At 39.2% G+C, this 26,158-nt stretch overlaps 1 protein-coding gene across 1 annotated transcript in view; it reads left to right on the forward strand.

Annotated features, from left to right (window-relative positions):
- ADGRA3 (adhesion G protein-coupled receptor A3) overlaps positions 1–26,158 on the forward strand; it is a 61,504-nt gene that overhangs the window by 11,204 nt on the left and 24,142 nt on the right. The window contains exons 5-9 of the mRNA XM_082653686.1: positions 2,655–2,856; positions 3,789–3,944; positions 14,263–14,424; positions 17,011–17,214; positions 25,741–25,954. Of these exons, the coding sequence (XP_082509812.1) occupies positions 2,655–2,856; positions 3,789–3,944; positions 14,263–14,424; positions 17,011–17,214; positions 25,741–25,954 (938 nt within the window). The remainder of the gene's footprint in view (positions 1–2,654; positions 2,857–3,788; positions 3,945–14,262; positions 14,425–17,010; positions 17,215–25,740; positions 25,955–26,158) is intronic.

The following is a 26,158-nucleotide window of genomic DNA, read 5'->3' on the forward strand; positions in this document are numbered from 1 at the left end:
TTTTTTTGTGGTACGCGGGCCTCTCACTCTTGTGGCCTCTCCCGTTGCAGAGCACAGGCTCTGGACACGCAGGCTCAGCAGCCCTGGCTTATGGGTCCAGCCGCTCCGAGGCATGTGGGATCTTCCCGGACCAGGGCACGAGCCCGTGTCCCCTGCATCGGCAGGCGGACTCTCAACCACTGTACCACCAGGGAAGCCCGAGAAGTGTTCATTTTTATCAGGTGGTTTTATTGTAAAAGTTAAGAACCACTACTTTAGGAAACAGTTTGGAAATTCTACTAAAATAGTGTGCTAATAGCATTTCCTGGTTTTTTTTTTTTTTTTCCCCTGTTTTTTTTTTAAGGGCTCTTTTTGGATGACCTTTGGAAGGTTTTGTGGTGCTAATTGACTTTTAACCGTAGGCAGTTAAGTGGACATCATAATTAGCAGAAACACATAACCATTTTTCCTCCCCTTTGGTTCTTCTGGCAATTAAGCAAGAGGGACTTTGAGAAAGGAAGGCTGTTGGGTGGTCTGAAAGCTGGGGAGCCACTAGTGTTGGACTCCGTTAAGGTGATCAGAATGGGTTAAATACTGTGATTTGTTTGCTGTTTTTTTAGTAGAAAGTTTAGAATTTGTGAGAGCTAAAAACTTTTACCTTAGACTCTCCTTACTTTCAAAGTTGCTTTAAAACATTATTTTTAAATATGTTATTTACCTAAAGTTCTTTATGTTTAGAATTTTAGCAATGAGTTATATAGTTAATATAAATGAAGGGAAATATGTAGCTCTGTAAAGCAGCATAAAGATTGTTGAATACCCAGTTCATAGCTGTCTTATGATTGGTGGTATTGCTGCCTTGTGGCTGTAAGTCTGATTTTTAAGGATAAGAAAAAAAACCCTTTGGTGTTAATCTTTCAAGTCAAAGGTAAAGAAGCAATAACATCTTTACCTCAGCTACTTCTCCATTGATTTTTTAAAAATTGTCTTTCGTCCTCCTCCCCCTCCCCCTTCTAAAATTCTCCTTGACATGAATGTGTGGAAATCATAATTTATTATTGCCAATGGATAAGTTTTTTATGTGGATTAACTGTTAATCTATAATATTTAAATATTTAAAGTATACGTTAAAGTGCAATATATAACATTTGTTAATTTTGTTAAATTCAACATCTTCATTAAATAGTCATAGTATGTTTTCTGCTTGTGGTGGATTTTCTGTTTTTACTCATAGTTTTGGAGGGTTTTCCATTTTTAAAAATAGAAGTAGAGTCTAATCATTTAACTGATTAATGAATTATTTATCTTTTGACATTCTGTAAGATATTATACAGTTACAACTTCCACTGCATTAATAAGATTTAGTTTAGTCTTGCTTCATCTTTTATATAGTTTTTCATAATGCATTCTATTTTGGTGTGGCTGATATTATAATTTAGCAGTTCATATGCTATGAGTCAGCTATAACTGACTCATATATATAATATATATATATGACATATAACATATTATCAAATATGTTATTTTCATTCCCAGTTTTGGAGAAATAGAGCTCAAATAACAAAGATTTCTCTCAATCCAGTTAGTGCTGATTCATACCAGCAGGTCAGTGTAGTCACTTCACTTGCACAGTGACTGTACAATTTATCTGGGCTTCACCCAGATAAATTCAGTTGTATATGGTATTGGACATCTCCAAGACCCACCCCCCGCCATCCCAGCCAAGTGCAGAAGTTTGCTAAAAGGACTTACGAGATTCAGCGTATAGCTGTAGTGACATCTAAGATATAGTGATACAGTAATATACATAGCTGGATAATAAGGGAAAAAGACACAGGTGGGTTCTGGAGAGATCCACGTGTAAGGTTCTTGATTATCTCTGCCTCCCAGGAAGGTCACACGGAGCTCACTACTCTTCCAGCCTTGAAAAGACAGCAGCCTCTGTATAGTGTTTCTGCTTAGGGAAGCCCACTGGAGACACAGCACCCGAAGTTCTTGTTGGGGGCTGGTCATGTAGGCATCCTCTGCCTACCTGATACCAAAATTTCAGACCCCCAGGAAGAAAGCAGGTGCTTAGCATACACCATATTGCTTGTCCAGACAGTCTAGGTACAGTGAATCACCTTTACCCGTTAACTGTTCATGGGAACACTCCAAGCCCCAAGTTCCTAGGTGCCACCGAAGGACCAGCATTGCAAGCAGGCCTTTCTAAGGAGAGCAGTCTTGGGCCTGCTATGGTAGCTCTTTTCTACACATATCCTAACTCTCCTTCTGTGACAGGGCAAATTCTATTTATTTTGGATACGATTCTGACCTTATGTAACTAATAGTTATATAAGCCAGCAATACAGTAACAGTAATTAAAAAGAAACGCAGGACCATTTGGTGTACCATTTTTCTTTTCTACTGGGTAAGATACAATTTCCCTGTTTATATTTAGAATAGTTTAGGAAAATATTCTGTTAGGGTAGTAAAATACACTTGGCTGGTAGCTTAAAACGGTTTAGTCCATTTTAACTTAAAAAAATTTTTTTGGGGTCCTTACTATTAAAGGAGTTTTGTTTCTTCTTGATTTTTGTCTGATTCTGTGTGACATGTTCTAAACCTTGATTTTCCTCTGCTGTTACTAGTGTCAGCGTAGGTTCTCTTAGGCCATTTTGTCTTCGTCTCTCTAGGTGGCCCAGAACGCTGGCGGGCATTACCGCACATCTGCAGTGTACTCGGAATACCCACAGCGGTGGGATCTATCCCGGAAACGCCCAGGATGAGAGAAAGGCCTGGCGCAGATGTGATCGAGGTGGCTTTTGGGCGGATGATGATTATTCTCGCTGCCAGTATGCAAATGATGTCACTAGAGTTCTTTATATGTTTAATCAGGTAACTGGAAAGTCTTCAGATCGGCCGAGGGTGCTAATAAAACGTGGTACTCACACCAAATACACAAGATTTTTTTTTTTAATACTAGTAAAGCATAGGATTTGGTGTTTATACTTCAGTGGACTGTGTCTTTGGGATCAGACCTGTCCTTCTCAACCAGAGAAGGGCATCTCTGGCATCACTCTTCCTTTCCAGTTACGACCTGACTCTGTGCCTTTGCCTGAATACCTTCATCATCTGTATCTCCAGGCAAAATCCCAACCATCCTTCAAATGCACCTGGGAAGCTACCCTTTAGTTCCTTTTATAAATCCTTTGTCACAAGGGATCCCTTGTTGCACTTGTACTATTCGTATGCTTTTCCTTATCTCTGCTTCTGTGTGTCTTTTTTTAAACTGTAGCAGATTATAAGCTGCTGGCAGGTGCTTTCTGTGTCTTACACATTTTCTTACGTTCCTCTGCACCTGATATACCCTTTTTGTAATGGTTGGTGCTGAGTCGTGTTTAAGTCAATAAATAAACAAATGGGAAGCATGACTGGCAGTGCATGACAGTACAGATAAGAGGCAAATAAGTGATTCATGCTCCCATGTGGCAGGAGTTCCAGGCCAGATATTGATCCTTCCTGGCTGGAATACTCGGGAAAGGTGTTACTAGGCAATTGGAATTGAGTATATATAGAATTTGGCTAGGTAGAGATGGTGCAGCCCATTTATGTACTGTTATATTCCATTCCAAGTTAAAAATAATTCCTTCAGGTAAGTTTCCAATAATATTTCAGTCTTCTCAGTTTTGGAAAAGCACTTTAAGAAGGTCATAGTGAGTAGATGATAAAAAATTTGAATTCATTGCCATGTTTTGAAATGCAAAGGTAGGATGTCTAAATTTTGTCCATCATTTTGCTAAGTGCTTCTTTTTGCCTTTTTAATATAGATGCCCCTCAACCTTACCAACGCTGTGGCCACAGCCCGACAATTATTGGCTTACACTGTGGAAGCAGCCAACTTTTCTGACAAGATGGATGTTATATTTGTGGCTGAAATGATAGAGAAATTTGGAAGATTTACTAAAGAGGAAAAATCAAAAGAGGTATTTTCTGGTTCAGATTTGTAGCATATAGCATATCAGCAAATGGTCATGTGATAGGGTTGAATCTGTATTTTGAAAGGCTGTTTATGTTTGCTGTGTTTGAACTAAATATACCTTTTAACTTCTAAAATTGTCATTGAAAAACCTATGCTCCATTATAGTGACTTGTTGGGAAGAGTAGAGGTGAACTGTCAGTTCTTGGAAATTACCGTGATGGGGCACAGCCAGCCTGTGAGAAAGCAACGTCCTGCATCCACGTTGTAGGTCAGCCTGGCTGCTTCTCTCAGGCTGCCTGGGATTTCTCTTCTCCACACTGTCAGGTGTCCATCCTTCTTAGTGAGAGTTTTAGGCCCCCAGATCTTGTGTTAAATTGCTTAACTGCTTTTGGAATGTCCTAGAGAAGTGAAAGACTACTTTAGGAACTTAAAAAAAAAATTCCATGTGATTAAAATATACAAGTTATGAAAATTTAATAGCTTTGAAAAGGGGCCATGTTAAAACTGTGATATGCTTGTCCACATGATATCCTTTAAGGGAAAACTTCAACAAACCACGGTTTTCAGAATGAATGAGCAGCAAATAATGTTTTGAATAAGTTTTTAGATGCAGATTAACATATTCTTAAACTTTAAGTTTCCAGCTAGGTGAGAGCTTTATATAAACTGTTTCTCTTGTGATAAAATCACTTACATAAAAAAGAATTTTAGAGGTAGAAGAAACTTAGATTAGGTCATACACTGAAGCCCAGAGAAAAATTAAATGATTTACCTAAGGTTTTTCAGCTAGGTTAGGGCAGGGCTGAAAACAGAACCCAAGAACCTTGGCTGTCTAATCCAGAAGTTTCTGCTGTATAACATTTACTTTCGAAAGTACCGTGTTGCCCATTGTATTCCAAAAGTACTGTGGGGAAAAGACTGGACTAAACAAAGTCTAATTTATTTCTTTATGTGGGACATCTCAGATTCATTAATGTGCAAAAAGGTAAGTAATATGCCTTTTTCCTTAAATCATTTAACCAAGGAATTTTTTTTGTATAGTATCTATTAATATCTTGCATTTTGGTGGTAAGTTTTGAAACTGCAGCCCTAGTACATTAGTTACTTTACTTGATGTGATGTAGCTGTTAAAGGAAAGAAAATAGTGACATGTATGTAGATAGGATTCAGGTCAACGGACCACTTGACGATGAGTTAGCATTTCTGTGTTGTTATCTGAACTTCAGACCACAGTTTCCTAATGAACTGTTCTCTTGCTTGATTGTGTCTTTGGGCCACAGCCTGCTTCGCATGGTAAATTTTTCTAGCCCTGGGAGGAGCCGTGTGAATTCTGCTTCTGTGGTAACACTGCTCTCCCTTGTTGATTATAATCACAGGTTAGCTGCCCACATGATTAGAAGTCATTCATGGAAGGTGGTCACTAGAGTAATTGGAATGACATTTGGAATGTGGACCTGGAGAAAGATTTTGCCATCATGTAATAGATGTTTATGCCCATGCTGCCCTGTTTTGGTGTGAGGGACTTCTGCACACCTCCCAACTTGGGAAGAGCAATGCGGTACATTCCACCATGTTTGCTGGTGTGTGGAAAAAATGGTCTGCTGCTTTAGTATGTTCTTAGGGGGAAGCATCTTGTTGAGGACTGGAAGTGGACCTGGTTCGTGAGTTATTAACCATGGGCCCTTTGTTTTTAAAATGGGGGATGATACTTGCCCTGTGTAACGTGCAAAGTTTGTGTGTGCAAGTGAGAAATATAGATGAAACTATTTTGCAGAATCATTGCAAAGCTAGGATATACTTTTTATAGGGTTGGGAAATTTAACATTATTATGATCTCAGAGACTACGAAAGAGGTCCTTAAAAAAAAAATCACGAGACTGCTTTAGTTACTTACCTACAAACTTAGTTTGAAGGAGATTGCTGTCACTTTCACTGGCTAACATAGGAGGTAAAATTTTAATCATCTTTGGAAACAAATGATGGCAACTTATTAAGTAGAAATAGAAGACACAGGAAAATTATTCAGGATTGAACAATTGAGGTATAAATGTAATGTTACCTATGATGCAGTGACAGACATCTGATTCTTTGGAAACTTAGACTACAGGCCGTTGCTTTAACTGTCTATTACTATATGAAGAGGCAATCATGAGGCTTCATTTTAAGGGCTTCATTTTAAGTTAATTACCACTGCATAAAATTATGCTGAGGTATCCTTAAATGCATATAGCGTAATTGGACAATTAAATTGATTTTTCTATTATGTCCAAAAAGTTATTCTGCTGTGGATTTTGTTATAACTAAAATAACCTGTGATTGAATCCAGCCAACACAGGGTGGTACTCTATGGTCTTAGGTGGGTGCTGGAAGCTACCAAACTGCCAGATCTAAGTGATTTGTTTCCTGGGGTCTTTTAAAAAGAGCTGAAGGTTGTCTGTCAGGCAGTGTCTGTTCCATATTTACGATAGTGATTTCTCTCGTGAAAACAAATGTATATCCATTTCAGAAGATGAGAAAGTCTATGAAGATTAGAGTTGGTTACATGGTATAGTCTCCTTCCTGTGCTCTCATTTTAAATATGTGAGTGAGGCATGCACCTTAATGCTAATTGACTGCATTTTTATGTACAGATTTTTAAAAATGTAAAGTTCTTTCATTTATTCATTTTAAGACATAATCACTTCAGTATTGATGGTTATGTTTCCTTTTCATTTTCGGTATTTTTAATGTTTTATTCCTTCATCTTACTTGTCAAACTCTTCTGTAAAGATTTTCAAAGAGCCAGCTTCCGGCCTTTTGATCCTTCCACCACATGGTTTCTCAAATGTGTGTGTGTGTCATGATCACCCGGAAGGTTTGTTAAACACAGACTGGTAGCCCCCATGCCCTGAGGTCTGTGAGGGAGTAGGTCTGTGAGGGAGTCTGAGAATTGGCATTTCTACAAATTCCAGGTGATACTGGGCAACAAGTCTTTGGCACAGGCTCTGAGAACCAGTGTAGAATCTTCATTTTCCATCCTTATCTTGCTTTTTTAAAAAAGTTCTCTTTGCGTTTAACTTTTTAAAAACTTTCCAGAAACTTTTTTTTAGTTGGAAAATGCCAAAAACATAGGAGAAGGAATGTTATTATTAATGCTTTTTTAAAATACCTTTCACAAAGCTTCAACAATTTTCAGTATTTACCAATCTTGTTTCATCTCTCCTATCCACTCATCTCCTTTGTCTTCTATCCCTCCCACCTTCTCTCTCTCTGTCTCACTCTCTATATCTTTCTGTCTTTTTCATTGCTGGAACATTTAATAGCAAATTTTAGATGTCACATTTCATCCATAATTTTTTTTAATTATAAGGAATTTTAAAATAGAACCATGATACTGTCATTATATCACCCAAATGAATTCTAAGTCCTCAATATCATAAAATACCTAGTCCATGTTCAGTTTTCCTTGATTATGGTTTTTTTTAAAAACATGTGGACCTCGTGTCTGGGCATTCATTCATATAATTTTGTAGTTGGTTATGTGGGATTTTGTAGACAATTATGTCACCAGGAAAGAACAGCTGGTTTCCCTGTTCCTATATAAAATACATCCTCCTTTTTTTCTGGTTGTATATACGTTGGTGAGGACCTCCAGAACAGTGCTGATTCATGTTGGTGATGAGCAGTCTTAATGAGAATGCTCTAATGTATCATTATTAAGCGTGATATTTATGTGCTGCTGCTAAGAGCCGAGGGGCAATAGTGGGGTAAGGGGGTCACTTTGAAATTAGTTGTTCGCTTGAGGTTTTACAGACCACAGAAAAAAGGTGAACTCTGCTTTCAGTCCCGTGTGAAGGTTGATTTGTGTTGACAGATTGTCAGGGAAGAGATTTTTTCACCTCCCACCTCATGCCAGGGTCAAGACAGGGAAGTTTCAAGTCTCCTTGCCATTCCCTTCCTTCCTTGAGGCTAATTTAATGCTGGTTTGTACTGACCCTGGGGGTGTCTCCTTTGTGTTATCAGCTTTACGCAGTGGTCTTCTCCTGTTAGGCCTGTGTTGGCGGGGCCTAGGCCCTGCGTGGAAGTCAAAACATAGTCGGTGATCAGCTGAGTTCACCCTCAGAGCTCCTTGGATTCCTGTTGTTTTGCTGTTAGTCTCTGGTGGAGCCTTTATTTTCTCACTGACCAGTGCTGTGTTTAAAAGGTAACTTTTTTCCTTTAGCATTTTTCACTTTTATAAGAATTGTCCAGAGTACTTAGACCTTCATACTTCCAGAAGACGAGATGCACATAATGTTTCTGTAATCAGAAAAAAACAGAATCTGCTTCCATGGGGAGAACTGGAGGAATCTTGGAAGTTCAGCTTTTCCATTTGTTGTGAACGTATGGCTGAGGGTGTTGCCCATTATGCTCTGCCGCCCTTGAATAGTGTTCTTCACGTGTTCTAAGAATTTTTTTTATAAAAGCAAGTTTGTCTACCTGGAGGAAATGTTCTTCTTTCTGTGAACTGTAAATTTGTCTTTATTGCCTTGACTAGAAACCTAGTAAGCATCAATTTTTCCCCAGTCCCAGCAGCTCTGCCATTGACATGTAATTTTTTATTTTTTTATTGAAGTATAGTTGATTTACAATGTTGCATTAATTTGTGATTCAGTTATACACACACACACACACACACACACATATATAGACATTCCTTTTTATATTCTTTTCCATTATGGTTTGTCACAGAATATTGAATATAGTTCCCTGTGCTCTACAGTAGGACCTGTTGTCCATCCTTTCTATATGTAGTAGTTTGCATCTGCTAACCCCAAAGTCCCAGTCCATCCCTCCCCCTCCTCCCCTCTCCCTTGGCAACCATAAATCTGTTCTCTATGTCTATGAGTCTGTTTCTGCTTCGTACACAGTTCATTTGTGTCATATTTTAGTTTCCACATATAAGTGTTATGATATGGTATTTGCATTGACGTGTATTTTTGACTTATCTGTGTCTCTTCAAGTCTGTATTTCTCACTCTTAATTCTTTTTAAATTAAAAGATAAATAACCTTTTTAATTGTGTTAGGCTGCTTCAAATCCTTTCTGTAAAGAAATTGAGAATAAATGCAACATTTATTCCATGTGACATTATTTTCAGTCTTTTTCTCCTCTTCCCTTCCCACCCATTTCCCCATCATCATCCTCTTTACTTCTGTACCACAGTGACGTCAGAGCTTTCACCTTTGCCACAGTCCTCATGGTCATCACAATTAGACCTCTCACCGAATATTGACTACTTAACTAAACAAGCTGAGACACGTTCAGTGGGGTCCCCAGGCCCCCCAGGATGCTGAAGCCAGTTAACAGTGACATAAATAACACTCTTAAAACTTGACTCTCACAACAGAGCAATTCCTTCGTTAAAAGTAATCAGGGCAACATAACATACCTTGAGATAGCTATGATCTCAATATAATAGATTGTAATTAGGAGAAAACTATGAAGACTGCTTGAACTTAAATAATGATATCAACTGCTCTTGTCATTATTTAGTCAGATTTGGACTACATGTCAGTTCTGCACTTCCCATCTCCATCATGGCTGTCCCCAAACAACTGCCCAGCGTACTGCCCTGCTGATACATGTGTCTGTTTTTAGCTTCTCTGGTTTTTAGAATTGCTGAGGGTACCCCCTGCTGATTCGTGGTTGAAAACATAAATATGGGGAGGGGCCTGGATCTCTTGACTTCTCAAACTGCATGAATTACTTAATGAAGATATTTGCCTTCTGGTTTTTTTTTTTTTTTTTTTTGTCCTTAATTTACTATGAAATGAGACATTCTGGGCACTTCTTATAGGGTTCTTGGTCTCATTTTACAGATGGGCAAACTGAGTCTTGGAGACGCTAAATAATCTGCTATGGGCATTTAACATGTACGGGACAGTTGAAATCTTAACCCAGGGGTACTTAACTCCAAGGCACGTAAATATTCTAGCTGCAGTGTTATTTTATGCTTCTATTACATTAAAATTAAATATCCTCAAGTTTAGTCTCTGTATTATCTTGTGTGTTTCATGAACTAACATCAGAAATTCATGGAATTTACGGACGATTTTTGAACTAATTTTGCCCAGGGTTCTGAACATGAATACAGAAGAGAAGATGAAATATTCTGTCTCTTACAGCAGATGACATTTAACAATTTCATTGTTATTAATGCGGCATTTTCATTTCTTTATCCTTTTATCTTGGATAAAGTGTGTTCAGAGTGTTTTCATTTGATCCTCACTGTTTAGTGTGACAGGTGGAAGAGCAGGTGCTTGATTCCTTCTGACCCTTTTGCGGCTGGCGTGGCCTTCAGGGAATGCGGTCAGAGAAGACAGTGCTTCCTAACGCTGGTTGCAGTTATTAAACTATATCTGTGTGTCAGATTTCAGGAATACTTTTTAAATCCAGTGTAATTCTTCATGCACTGTTATCCTTTCTGTGTCCTTTTTTGCCACTGTGAAGGATTCAGAACTACTTCCGTAACCAAGCTACAGAAGCGTGTAGCATTTCGTGATTACCTGCCCTAGGGAATATATTGGCAACAAATCCCTTTCCTTAGTTCTTAGCCATTTGTAATGAAATAATGAGAAAAATAGCTTGTTCTCAGCTAAGGCAACCACTCATATTAGCTCTGTACATTCTTAGAGATATTTCTCTTCTTTACAATTATTAACACATGTTAAATTCCTTTACCGGCATTATCTAGTGACCCATAGCTGTAGTTCTTTGATCAAAACATAGTTTTTCAGAAGAGATGATGTATCAGTCAGGTCTCATGTTGGATTTTCATAAAGTCCATACATGTAAAACTTTTAAAGAAATTATGAAACTACTTGTACTTGTGCTTATTTTTTTAAACACTACAGAAATATTTGAGTAGTGCCTCAGAGGAGAATTGGTATTTTCCTGTATTTTATCTTCTAAGTTTTTGCAGCCAGTGGTCATTTCGTTTCTTATAGCTATAGAGCAGGGGTCCCCAATCCCTGGGCAGCTTACCGGTACCGGTCTGAGACCTGTTAGGAACCGGGCTGCACAGCAGGAGGTGAGCAAAGCTTCATTTGCGGCTCCCCGTCGCTCCCCATCCCTCCGCATCCCTCCCCGTCCCTCCCCGTCCCACCCCGTCGCTCCCCGTCGCTCCCCCGTCCCTCCCCATCACTCCCCCGTCCCTCCCCGTCCCTCCCCGTCCCTCCCCGTCCCTCTCCGTCCCTCCCCATCCCTCCCCTCCCTCCCCATCCTTCCCCGTTACTCCCATCCCTCCCCGTCCCTCCCCGTCCCTCCCCGTCCCTCCCATCCCTCCTCGTCCCTCCCCGTCCCTCCCCGTCCCTCCCCATCCCTCCCCGTCCCTCCCCATCCCTCCCCGTCCCTCCCGTCCCTCCGCGTCCCTCCCTGTCGCTCCCCGTCCCTCCGCGTTGCTCCCCCTTCCTCCCTGTCACTCCCCATCCCTCCCCACCCCTCTGCATCCCTCCCCACCCCTCTGCATCCCTCCCCATCCCTCCGCATCCTTCCCCATCGCGCATCCCTCCCCATCGCTCCCCATGGCTCGCATGACCGCCTGAACCGCCCCCCCCACCCTGTCCGTGGAAAAATTGTCTTCCAGGAAACCAGTCCCTGGTGCCAAGAAGGTTGGGGACCACTGCAGTAGGTATATTTTACCACATCATCTCTTTTTTATTTATTTTCACGTACAAATTTGAAATAAAAGTTAAGAATAAGAGATAAAAACATAACCAAATTAGTCCAGCTACTCTGAATTCCCATCAAGAGGTGGCAGTTATTATTTCAGTTGCTGTATAAATGGCTGATTGACATATTTAGGAGTCACTACCCGTCTTCATAACTCCAGAAATAAGGGCTTCTGTTAAAATGAAATTTACCCTCATACCTGTTGTTTTTGGGAATATGTTCCGAGGTGTTGATGTTTTCAAAAATTGTGTCAAGTGAACAGACTCAGGATTCTACAGTTTGATCTTGTTAATGTCTTGGGTTTGGGTGAAATGCCTCTTGAGAACATGTGAGTCTATTGGAATAGGGTTTTTGAATTATATTCCATTACTGTCTATCATATACTACTCTGCTTATTTCCTTTATTGCAGGTATCACAACCTAGTCACTTTTTAAAAATGTATTTACTTGTTATATATTTTCTTTACTAGGTATAAACTCCAAAACAGATCTTTTATGTTTCTTTAACTGCTGAATCTCCATTGCTTGGGACAGTGTCTAGTTCACCTTGGTCCTCAATAAATATTTAGTCAGGGAGTGAATGGATATTGTACAGCTATTGGCTTTTATACGAAGAGTTATTACACTAATGAGTAAGGGTGTGGATATAAATAGGATGTTGTGCTGTCCCTGCCCCCAAGATGTTTACATTGGAATTAAAATAAGGACAGAATTGTGACACACGGTGGTAAGGTCAGTATGAAGTCAGTTAACTATATTTTAATTGGGTGAGGCGGTGGGGCTTTCCAGAGGAGGAAGTGGCAGTTTTGCTGGATGTATGGTTCCTCTTTATATGTATGAACATATAGGCTTTAAAAATGTACCCCTCTTAACACTTCTTCTAGAGCCTGTCATCCTCAAATAGACCTACTCTGGGATTGAAATGAAAATAAAAAACAATAAAAATAACAAGAAGAGCTATGTTTTGAGTACCTGCCATGTGCCAGGCATGGTTTCAGGAGTCTTCTTTTTTTTGCGGTACGCGGGCCTCTCACTGTTATGGCCTCTGCCATTGCGGAGCATAGGCTCCGGACGCGCAGGCTCAGTGGCCACGGCTCATGGACCCAGCCGCTCCGCAGCATGTGGGATCTTCCCGGACCCGGGCACGAACCCGTGTCCCCTGCATCGGCAGGCGGACTCTCAACCACTGCGCCACTGGGGAAGCCCAGGAGTCTTATAGTTATTAGTGGAACTTAATCTTTACAACATGCAGAAAAGACAGGATGGTTATTATCCTTATTTCACAAATAAAGGAAGGTATGGGAGGTGCCTGCCCTGCTCGCGGTCAGGATCTGCGGTTCTGTTCTTTCCCCTGTTCTTACTGCAGTTGCTTCACTCCAAGGCTCCGGGGGTGGGATCTGGTGGATTTCTGCAGGCTTGTCTTGTTCCTGAAGTGAACCATGGGTGGAAAGGACTGACCTTTTTCCAAACCCCTCTCAGCTGTCATAGTTATACACTCTGGCAAAAGTATTGGAGGCAGAACAGGGTTGACAAGCTCAGCTGGGATCTTCTGGGATGATCTAAAGGTCTGCTGAAACGGCCTTGGCTTTCTGGCTTGGCTTTGGGGCTTTTGATGCTTCTTTCTTGGCTAGAGGACCTGCCAGTTTGTAAATCCTCCGGTGCTACCTCTGGAATGCTTGTGTTCTTTCTGCCATGGCTCTCCCTCTTGTGGATATTTTGCTCAGTAGCAAACCCCTTTGACAACAGGCTGCCTCCTTAGCCTGGACTGTTCAGTGCACTTCTCTGATATGGGACACACAAGTCACCATCAACAACGGCCAATTGACATTCCACTGGCATTGCCCGACAGATGTTTACGTCTGTAAATTATGAACTGAGCTAATGAAAAGAACTGAGTAAATGAAACGAAACAAGCGGTGGAAAAGTGGACACTTCTTAGGATCCATTTATTTCGTGGCACTGGGTCTTAAACCATCCCTTGAGTTGGGAGGAAAGCAAGAAGCAGCTCATGCGAGGTAGAGGGAACCACATGTGCACAGACACGTGTGATGGCCCAGTGCATATGGGGAACTTGCAGTAGTTGGACATACCTAGAGTTTTGAACATGACAGGATACTAAAGAGGGAGCCAGTGTAAGTTTCTTTCTTTTTTTAATTAAAAAAATTTTTTTAAGTTGAAGTATAGTTGATTGACAATGTGTGGCAAATATTTCTTAATAAAAATGTTAAGTAACACGCAAAAGGAAGATAAGTATTTTTCCAGACAGAGTCGAGATCTTTTTATTCCGAGAATCACGTGACGTCTTTTCCCTCCCCTTGATTAATTTAATCGCCTTTCTCCCCCTCACCCCCATCCTTCATCAGTTTGAGTACTGCATGTCAGTCTTTTCACCAATGATTTGATGGTTACTTACGTGTACTGTTTTGAGCTAAATATTACCAAATGGTTATAACTGACTGTGCTCTTCCCATCTGGAGATGTTTTAATGAGAAGCAAGTCAAATGCCTGTTGGGTTTTCACGTGAAAATGTAGACTGAAGGCCCATCTTGGTGTCTCATTAGGATTTTGATGATGTTAAGCCGCCTGCGTTGGCTTTAAAGAGCTTCCTTTTCTCTCCTGCACGCCTGCTAGCTCGGTGATGTGATGGTTGACATTGCAAGTAACATCATGTTGGCTGACGATCGTGTCCTGGGGCTGGCGCAGAGGGAAGCTAAAGCCTGCAGTAGGATCGTTCAGTGTCTACAGCGCATCGCCACGTACCGGCTAGCAAACGGAGCTCATGTTTATTCAACAGTAAGTGCAACGTTAGCCTAGAATTCTAAGGAAAAGGTTCATGTAAAGCAGCTCTAGCTCAAAAGAGATAAGTCTGTTCCCCATTATGGGGTATTTTGTTATTGCTGATTATTACAGAATTTCCTGTTCTTAGACATTTTAAGAGAGAATTTTGCCTCTGAATAGTCTGTGTCCTTGGTAACTGGAAAGTGCTATCTTAATTTGTAATTTGAACGGTTAGCACTGTCTCATCCTCTGAAACTTGCTACAACACAAATAACAGCACTATAGAATTGCCCTCCTGTCACATACCCACTGTCCACCCTAGCTGGTATTCTATTCCCGTCCCTGAAGGATGTTTTGAAACAGTGCTTGATTTCTTGCCCAGGTTTCAATTTCAAAAGGGAACAAGGATTCCAATCCCCAACCCTTCTGAACATATGGGCATTTTTCAGTCAATTTCACTCTTGGGATAATGAGTTATTTATATGTAATAGTCACTGCATTAAATAGTATTGTTTTATTTGTCCTAAATTTCTTGGTGTACTGCTTCCTTTTTTTGTTCTAAAATGTGGTAAATATGACAAACGTAAATATAATAAATAATGCTTTATTCTTTTAGCAGTCATATTCTGATCTGGCCCATGATTTTCATTTTCTAACTATTTTAATGGATTCATCGAATGTTCTATACCTCCTCCTGTGATTTTACACAATTCAAGATTGCTGTCTTTCCATTGATCAGTGGAACCTTTTTGATGAGACTGTGTTTTATTGGTCCTTTTGCTCAGTTAAGTTTAGGACTGCTTTCCTGAATAATAAACAAAATGGAGGCTTAGCATGACTCCTATCTTTTTTTTTTTTTTTTTTTTTGTGGTACGCGGGCCTCTCACTGCCGTGGCCTCTCCCGTCGCGGAGCACAGGCTCCGGACCCGCAGGCGCTCAGCGGCCATGACTCACGGGTCCAGCCGCTCTGCGGCACGTGGGATCCTCCCGGACCGGGGCACGAACCCGTGTCCCCTGCATCGGCAGGCGGACTCTCAACCACTGCGCCACCAGGGAAGCCCATGACTCCCATCTTGACAACATAGTTCAGGGTAGTTGCCCTCTCAGGCATATGATCTTACTTGAAATGAGCTTGCCAGTTTTAGGGCCACACTTGGTCCTCCAGGTCATTTAGATCCATTTTCAATCCTGTGCTTCAGCCTTGCTTATTACTCAGCACAGAGAACTTCCTTCGTTCTTCTGAGAACCCAAGGATATAATAGGGGGCAGTATAGTGGGTATTTGCACAGTATTTCAAAGTATAAAAAGGTTTCTGAGAAACTATATATCTACTTATGATATGGCTTCAAGGCCATCTCAAAATGGCAGTTTTCTTTCTTTCAACTGAGGTTTCACATGTTTATCATGATTATATATGTCTTTGATTGACAAAAAAATTTCGAATATAATTTGCTAAATATAATTGAATTTAGTAAGATTTTTTGCAATGTGTCATCTGTGGGACAAAAGCTAATGCAAAGATTCCTTAGTCTTAAAAATTTAGGAAGCCACCAGTTATTTTCTCCTGTGCATATGGTACTTGGAAAATTCTGCCTTCTTATATTTTAAAATTTTAATTTTCCCAATAGATTTTAGATGCCTCGCATGGAAGTCCTATGTTTAAAAAAATTTTTTAAAAGAGGACTTCGTCCACATATGGTACTTAGAAAGATGCCTTCCCTCTATAGTAGGCATAGAATGAATCATCCTTGAAGGAGGGAGATGTCATCTTGTCCCTGAAATTTACAGCACATGCTGTCATCTTGATGGATGTGAAAGAGACCCGTCAGCCTGTCACTTCTCATGCCCTCTCTGTCGTGGTTCTCACAGAGGGAGTGGTGGCAGCAGTCCTCCGGACATGGGCTTGGTGGCTGTTTGTATCGGCAGGCCGTACATTTTGGTGGACCCTCGAGTTCAGTCTCACTCTTGCATTCCTTAAAATTGTTGGGGCCCATGCCATCTTTTTAAGGTGATTTTCTGGCCTAATTTGCTTTTAAAATCTGTTCATTTCTGTCTGGCCTAGCACCTCCCTTCCTTTTCTGACGAAACAGCTTTGGAGCGACTCTGTATAAAGATTTTATTGGTGAAACTTAATGCTGAGAGTTGTTGTCCCCATGAAAGAAAAAAGTGAAGATGGCATGAAGTGTTGAATGAAGCGACTTTTAAGTGTATTATGATCATTAAGGGTGTCTACTGATTTTTCTAGCTTGGTGGGATTTTTTTTTTTTTTTTTTTTTTTTAGTAAGACACTTCCATCTTCAGCTCATAGTTTCCTGCAGTGTACTCTTCAAATTATTGTAAACTGACCTCTCATTTGTATCTGATCTTCCATACTTTGGGACTTGCTCTTTTCCTCTGCACAGGTATCTTTCTATTTTAGGACATCCTTTTGTTTCCAGCGTCTTTTTTCATTCTGCCAGTTATCTACAGTGTCTTTGTTTAGTAAGAATGTGAGCTTTCTCTTCTAGCTTATGTATAGTGTTTTGTGTTTGAAACTCTTTGAAAGTGCTTTTTTCCCATCTTATACATCTTTTATAACTCCTGTTTGATTGACTTTTGAAGTATTCACCCAATATTGCTCTGGAGGCTTATGTCATCAAGGCTGCTGGCTTCACTGGGATGACATGTACCGTGTTCCAGAAAGTGGCAGCTACTGACCGGACAGGCTTTTCTGACTATGGGAGGCGGGATCCGGATGGAAACCTGGATAAACAGCTGAGCTTTAAGTGCAACGTTTCAAATACGTTTTCAAGTCTGGCTCTGAAGGTACGTTATATTCTGTAATCATTTAAGGCTCTACAGTTAGATTAGAATACAGTCGACCCTCCGTATACGTAGGTTCTGCATCTGCGGATTCGACCAACTGCAGATTGAAAATATTCAGTCAAAAACAAAAAATCCCAGAAAGTTCCAAACAGCAAAACTTAAATTTGCTGCATGCTGGCAACTATTTACGTAGGATTTACATTGTATTTTCAGTTATTTACATCGCATCTGCATTAGGTATTATAAGTAATCTAGAGATGATTTAAAGTAAGTATACTGGAAGGTATGCTTAGTTATATGCAGCTGTTATGGCATGTTAACGTGAGAGACTTGAGCATCCGTAGGTTTTGGTATCCGAGGGGGTCCTGGAGTCAGTCCTCTGTGGATGTGGAGGATGACTGTACTCAGAATGTTTTGCTTTGCAGAGGTAACCATACTAAAAGTTATTTGGAGGGAGGGGATATTGGTATTGCCTTTGCTGTTGTTTTGAAAGAAACTTAGACCAAGAAGGGACACATCCTGATTTTCATGGGCCTAGACATTTTTGCCCTCTGGACTCCTTTCTCCACACAAATATGTCAAAATTATATTTTACAACTGCAGTGGTAAAAAGATGAATATATTAATATTACATATTAAGACATTTTCTTTGACTTTAAAGTTCATTTTTATGCTTCTGATTTTAAAGAAAAATGTTTTCGTAGACCTCCTAAAAGCATTGTGTGCCCTTGGCTCTGGGCCTAATGGGAAAATCCAGGCCATTTAATCAGGCAAGCTGTAGATCAAGATTTTTAGCACAGAAGTGCAAGCGTGTGACATGTGTTCACAAATTGTGTGTTTTATTGCAGTACGCAAAATTTAAAAGCATTTTTATTGATTTTTAAAATTTGCGGTTCAGGCGTGTTTCATTAAACTGCATTGAAGCAAACGGTGAAAGTGCAATTTCAACACCCTGGAGTCACGATTTTTTGTTGAGCTTTGTGTGGCCACGTGTAACTATGTGTTTGGTAGTTTATAATTACACAGTGCTTTCTGTGTTTCTGATTTGTTCCTGAATTATGTCGCAAACAGTATTCCAGTCATTTTATGCCTGCAGAATAATCAATGAAATAGGTGTTAGGTATCTTGGTACACTGTGGAGGCTCAAATATTGAATGAATGAATGAATGAAGAATTAATATATTTTGTCATATTTGACCCTGGTGACCTCCATAAGGAGAGCCAGTTTGCCTAATTTAATAATAGTCCAACTTCCCCCACTGCCCAAGACAATCTCAACTATGTCAGAAGGTCTAATGATAACATATTTACTTGACACCATATATTCAGACGAAAATTGGCAAGATTTGTTGCTCTTGGCTGTATGAGAATATTTGACGCACCGAGCGATGCTGCTCCTTAATGCCTGCTCCTTTCCTTAGAGTATTTTTTATTGGTAAAAACATACCACAAAAGGCATCAAAACAGCATCACACACAAGCCCATGAGAAGTGTATGTCTTTTAGGAATATTTAAAATTGATGAACCCTTCTATCTTAGATGATCGTCTGAGAGAAATTAAAAATGATGAAACCCAACGTTTCATCAAGTTTACAACCTATCCCTTTGGGTGAGGAGAGTTTCTACCTGCTGAAGTAGAAAGCTTTCAATGAATACTCTCAAATTTGTTAATTTCTTACTGTTCTATCATTTTAAGATCATCTTGGTGGCCAGAAACCAGGGACACATCACATTATTATTCATGCTTTATAGGTGGACATGCTTAAACCTAGTGAAAACGGAACATATCCTTCATGACACAAAATTAGTTAAAAATTTTAATGTTGAGAGTACCAAATGCCTTAGCATTTTAACAGGAAACTTACATTGTAGACTGTATACTATGGCAATTTTTACTCTTTTTGCCTGTTTTTTTTTTAATGCCTTGAATATACTAACTAGACACCTTGAACATCTCATAATTGCATTACCCTTGGATGGGAGAACATGCTAGCGTAAGAAGTTAAACCCATAAAAAGACAGTCCTTAGCAGTAGGAGCCTAGCTTGAGTTGCCTTCCACATATTTCTTGAATCTCTATTGTCCTGTCTTTATTACCTTCACAGCCCAGATTGGACTTCCATTTTGCATTGCCCACGCCATCGTGAGCTCCTATTTAGTCTCTGTGTCTCCAGGCTCTTCTTAAAAATTCATCCTTTTCATACAGATTGGTCTGCCTAAGGCAGTCTTCAGCCAACACGTACCAATCCAACCATACCAATTAGTAAAATATTGAAGTACTTCCTTACCCTTTAGCGAATAGCTGCTGCCCCAGTCCCCTGAGTCTCCTCAGCTGGCATCCTGGTCCTTCTTTCAGGAACACGACCCCGTCTGTCCACCCTTTAGCAACTGAAGGGCTGGCACCTACAGAGCAGAGGTCCTGTACGAGACTTCCCCTCTGCGGAAGCTGCTCAGATTGTTAATATTGTGAACGTTATCCCTGCATTGACCCGACGTGGAAATGGACCTTGCAGATCCCACGATAAATGGTGTCCCTTGGAGGCTTGGTGTCCCTCTGGAGGCTGGCTGTCAGTTAACGTCCTCATTTATCTGCCCTTGTCTAGTAACAGAAAACTTCCCTTGTTGTCTCTTCCAAGTACTGGCCATTCTTAGGCCAGGCTCATGCTCAGTCTTCTACTAGAAACCCTGCTTCTCCTCTCCCCTCCCCAGCTCCTTGGTTTTATGATAACACACAGAAGAAATGTCAACTTCAAGAATCTTACCTAATACCATTTGGTCTGTCCTCATCTCTTCCATCCTCATCTTAATCTCTCTTCCTCGCTTTGCCCATAACACTCTGCTCATCTCTGGCATTGCATGTTACACACAGGAGCCAAATGGGTTTCTTACAACTCCTGCGTTGGACTGAGGGTTACTCGAGGTCAGAGCTAGTGCTTGATTCATTGATGAAATCCAGTGCCTGGTCTCAGTCATTCAGCCAGTTGGAGATTGAATTACCTGTCATCTGACCCTTACAGCACCTAATCTAATTTTTTTCCTAACCAAATGCTTCCTTCCACTGTTGCTACCATAATTCAGATTTGTTAGCATCCAAAATATTACCTATTTTCGATTAACTGCTAAGAGCTTTTAGTAGCTGTTGGTGTTTTGAATACAGCTGTTAATGTAGCCAGAAAGAATTGGTTCTTTAAAATTTTTCTTGACTGGAATTTAGAAATCACGTTTTCTTTATGCATCCCATATTTCTCTCATCCCATCTAGGGCTTTAGCCCACCTGAAGTCATTTTCATTTCCAAGCCAGTCGTATACATCGTCACACTTCCTGCCTTCATTTGTGCCCTTTTTCATGCCCTCAGTGTCCCCCCTGCTTGGGAAGATCCCTGCTACTGTCTTCTAAGACTGCATTCGGTTGGCAGCTTCCTTCTCTTCCTCAGACAGAATTCATCATTGCCTGTTAGCCCTATAGTGCTTTGTTCACTGTCTAGAATAATAAGAAGCTGGTATGCTGGTGAGTTGAGTTATAGTGAGAGGCCAGAGGGTATGGTTACCTAAATGTGTTCCTGTTCGGCTCCCCCACTTAAAAGCTATGCAAACTTGGGCAAGTATTTTAACCTCTCTGAATGTCAGTTCCTTTCTGTTCCATAGGGATCATGAAGTGGTACTAAACTCAAAGGTTTATTGAGAGGGTTTAATGAGGCAAATATGTAGACATTTATAGCAGCGCCTGGCACAGGGTTAGCACTTAATAAATGTTAGCTCTTATGGTTTTATTATTGTTGTTGTCTTTTCCTTGCTAGATTTTTAATATTTGAGGGCAAGGACCATGGCTTATTTCATTGTATATCTCTAGATTCTGCACAGTGCCATGCATGGAGGAATGAAACATCCAATAAATGCCGTTGAACAAAAATTAACAGCCAAACTTAATTCGCAAAGAAAGTCAGTTAAAAAAAAATTCTAAAGGCAAACATAATCCCTGTTAATCTTCAACAGTGAGATAATCAAAAGGTGGAATGAAGTTGATAACTATACACAAGAAAATAATTAGGATGTATCATAACATCTATCTGTTTAAAATCTAGTGAGTCGATAGTCAAGGAGACATGAACAAATTACTGTTTTTAATCAGCTGGCTCTTTGACCCATTCTAATTTTATTGTTAGAATTCTAGAGACTTAAACAAAATTAGGATTTCAGAAAATTTTGATTTATTAATTATGTAGTGTCAGAAGTGCAGATTATTTAATAAGGAATGATGTTAAAATCTAGTGAAAATATTTGAGTTAACATCTGTTATGATACTTATCATTTTCTTCTTAGTGTCATTCTAAATAAGAAAATATGCATGAATTCAAATAAATTCATGATTAGAGCTCTATGATAACATTATTTCATGTGTGTAGTTTGTCAATTTTTTAGTATTGAAGTTAAAACTAAAGCTGAGTTGTAAAAGTCAAAACAGGACGAGATTTTAGATGATTGTTGGTAAGTCAATTACTTTAAGGCATTTTTCTCTCTCCCCAGCCTCCAGATAACGAACGACCTGCCACGCTGTGGCAGTACAGGCAGACCTCGGAGATATTGCAGGTTCGGTTCCAGATAACTGTAGTAAAGCAAATATTGTAATAAAGCGAGTCATACAAGTTTGTGGTTTCCCAGTGCATGTAAAAGTTATGTTTATACTATACTGTAGTCTATTAAGTGTGCAGTTGCATTATGCCTAAAATACAGTGTACAAACCTTAAATTAAAAAATACTTTATGGCTAAAAAATGCTAACTGTCTGACAACACAGGGTTGCCACAAACCTTCAGTTTGTTAAAAAAAAAAAACACAAAAAAACCCACCTCCTGCCCCCCAAAATGCAGTTATCTGTGAAGTGCAATAAAACGAGGTATGCCTGAAATAATAATAAAAATACTACCCGCAGTTCCATAGCCTTTTGTGCTTGTCATGGTCATGATCTCCTTTGGTCCTCATAATCATTTGTTAGGAAGATCATTAGCTGCACATGACAGATGCAACTCACAGGGTAGACAAAATTGTGCAGTGTTAAGCAGCTACCACATGGTGAAGCTGGGATCCAAATTCTGGTTTCTTCTTTCAGATCCCATGTTCCTCTCCCTATGGGTGGCATATGGTCTTCAATAATAGATGTTAGACACCAAAAACATGTCTTTCCGAAAGTTTTTTTTTTAATTGAAATATAGTTGATTTACAATGTTATGTTAATTTTTGCTGTACAGCAAAATGATTCAGTTATACCTGTATATACATTCTTTTTTATATTCTTTTCCATTATGGTTTATTACAGGTTATTGAATGTAGTTCCTTGTGCTTTACAGTAGGACCTTGTTGTTTATCTATTCTATATATGACGGTTTGCTTTTGCTAACCCCAAACTCCCAGTCCATCCCTCCCCACTCCCCCTCCTCCTTGGCAACCACAAGTATGTTCTCTATGTTTCTGTTTCATAGATAAGTTCATTTGTGTCATATTTTAGATTCCACATATAAGTGATATCATATGGTATTTGTCTTTCTCTTTCTGACTTCCTTCTTGTGTGATAATCTCTAGTTCCATCCATACTGCTGCAAATGGCATTATTTCATTCTTTTTTATGACTGAGTAGTATTCCATCGTATATATGTACCACATCTTTATTCATTCATCTGTCGAAGAACATTTAGGCTGTTTCCATATCTTGGCTATTGTGAATAGTGCTGCTATGAATATGAACATAGGGGTGCAGGTTGTCTTTTTGAATTACAGTTTTGTCAGATATATACCCAGGAGTGGGGTTGCTGGATCATTTGGCAGCTCTATGTTTAGTTTTTTAAGAAACCTCCATACTGTTTTCCGTAGTGGCTGCACCGACTTACATTCCCACCAACAGTGTTACGAGGGTTCCCCAGAGGTTTTTAGGAGAGATTTTTCTGATTTATTAGCTATAATTTGTACGTTTTATATCTATTTCCATTGCTGTAATCCATATGTTTAAAAATGAATATATGGTTAAATGAAATTATTACCTTTGTGTTCTTGTCTTAAGGCTAACTGGCAAAAAGTATAGTCACAGTAAATGTGACAGATGTGTTCCTTAGTGATTTTTTTCATTACATTTACAACCTTTCTGGAATAAATGATCAGTACTTCTTTTAAGGAGATTAAATATGCAGGTGTTACTTTTTTACTATAAAAATTAAATATTATTGATATAGGTGAAGTTTGCTTTTCCAGCACCCCAGGCCACCCCAGGGGACCTATAATTATTATTTAGTAATATCCTTTATTGGACTTTGAAAGATGTTTTAGAAATCTAAGTGTCTGACAGCCTGGAATTTTTAGCTCTCATCTCTCAGGAATCTCAGTACACCTGAGGTTTTTCATTTGTTGTTGTCGGGATGGTTTTACAAGTTTAAATTTGTGTAGAAAAAAGCTTATACTTCTAGAAAGTATAGTTGTCATTTCCTTTTTCAGCTCTTTTAGAAAGTAAAGTATGACCTCTTTTTTTAAATTAATTTGATTTATTATAAAACTTTTCCAGAGAGCTACACTTTGTTTTCAAGTTATTTTGTGTTCACAACAGAATTATTTTATGAATTTTAAAGTACTTAAGCTTAATAAATGTCTGGTATGTAACAGTTCCTCAGGATTTTGACCTTCTAATTAAATCAGTCTACTGATGTTTTTCCTTTTTTACATGCAACCTTATATACTTAGGAGAAATTTATATACTTGATAGAAATATACTATATTAGTGAATGAATTTATAATAAACTTTGTTTTCCTATCAAGTTATATTTGTGAGAATAGTAGAAACCTTTTCATATGTTTTCTTAGGTGAAATATTTCTACTGAATATTTTCTTGGCATCCTCAACTTAAAAGTAATATTCAACTGTCAATATTCAAACTTCTGAAATACTTTTTTCCAACAGATATTTATGGTTATTTGCCGTGTTACAACATTGTTCTAAGCACGGCAGTTAAAAACTAAATCTGAAGTCAATCATTTGCTTCAGTAGAACCTTTTAAAAAAATGCCACACAGACTTCCATTAATTTCATAAACAATGGGCTATTTTATCAAATACTAGTGCCAGGAACTATTATTAACATAGGCTATCCAAAAATAAATGAGATTATCTGCATTCAAAAATTCTCTTACTCTAGTTAAGAGGAGCAGACAGTGAGATCCACAGTGCTGCTTTTAAGTATTAGTTATCATGGAGCTGTGTACAGAATGCTGCATGAGTCTAGAGGAGGGAGCACCTACCTGTAAAAGCAGTATCTGGACGAGTCGTGTAATTAATCATCCCCCCCAACCAAAAGCCCTATTTATAGAACTTTGCAGCGTCCTTCTCTTGGCTGCCAGCCTTTCTCGTCCCGATCCTCTGTCCTTTGCATTGCCAGCAGAATTAACTTACTGAAAATCAAATCTGACCCGTGTGAGCTTACCAAATAAAAGAACCATGGAGCATTTCAGCCGGAGATGCTGACACGTGCACAGTGGCATTTAAAAAGAAGGAGATTTCAAAAAGTGATAAACTCAGTGTGGCCCAGTCTTGTGGTGTAGGGAGAGTTAGGGGATGAATTTGGGACAAGGAAATTAGCCAAATTATATGGCATACTTAGGATTTTTTGGCCATAGTTTCTAAACATTTGGGAACCAAGGTGTTATTTGAACTGAAATAACAACAGATTTGTTGAAGAGGAAATTCTGTTGGCATCGTGTGTGTTGGATTGGAGAGAGAAGTGAGTGCCAAGAAAGCGGCTTTGTGATGTCTTTAAAATAAGGACGTTTTTAGATAATTATTTGCCTCCCTGGTGTACAGATTCATTTTTTATGAAATGCTGAATAATTTATAATTTTAAAATCCCTAATAAAGAACTCTGAAGAACACTCAGTGCCCAGCCAGAATTTTCACTTGTTCCTCTTTGTTATGTGTTTTCCTAAACGTGATGTGTTTCTTAGTCTTCTGCTAAAATAAGTTTGCTGAATCTAAACTTCTATTATGTTTGTGTATAATTTCTTTCTTCTGTCGTTTGACAGTTGGAATCCATCATACATCACCTTAAAGTTTCAGAAGCCCAAATTAATTATACTCACATTTGTGATATGCTCCCTTTGTGCTCATTTACCATATTTTGTCATTGTAAAATTCATGTGGAGAGTGGTCACTGGGATCCCTGTTCTGTTTAATGCTATCTACTTCAGCAATGTACATTATCGGGAAAATTCACTTTATAGCTTGAAAGAATCCTTTGTTCACTACTTTAGCGCTCTGAAATAGAGTTTGCTTTTCTCTTCATTTTCTACTTCTTTTGTTCTATGCTATTATATGATGTTTACTTAACGGATAAATTGTTCTAACTATTAAATTTCACATACCTACCTTTAAAAACTATATTCAGCATATAACTAGACAACATTCATAACTATCTAAAATACTCCTGGTTTTTACCTATTGATATGACAACTCTTCTTTGTTTCTGTTTTGTTTTTTTTTTTTTAATATATTTTCAGAATACTATTGTAGAGGCTTCTATTCAGCTTCCTCCTTCCCTTTTCTCACCAAAGCAAAAAAGAGAAGTCAGACCAAGTGATGACTCTCTCTATAAGCTTCAACTCATCGCATTCCGCAATGGAAAGCTTTTTCCAGCCACCGGGAATTCGACGAATTTGGCCGATGATGGAAAACGGCGTACAGTGGTTACCCCAGTGATTCTCACCAAAATAGGTTTGTCTGTGGCATATGTCATCCTGTAGTCACTGGACAATACGACTTTATCATGCCCTGTCCCTAAAGATGCTTATTTTTGTTCCTTCTCGTTTTAATGAGTCACTAGTGAAGAAAAGGTATTTGCAGAGTTCCCATTCGTGGATAAGTTGACATTTAATTGTTTATGAAGTTTGTTTCAGAAATATTTCTATTTCCCATATC

Source organism: Grampus griseus, assembly GCF_964374135.1.
Source record: "Grampus griseus genome assembly, chromosome: 4".
Lineage (NCBI taxonomy): Eukaryota > Metazoa > Chordata > Mammalia > Artiodactyla > Delphinidae > Grampus > Grampus griseus.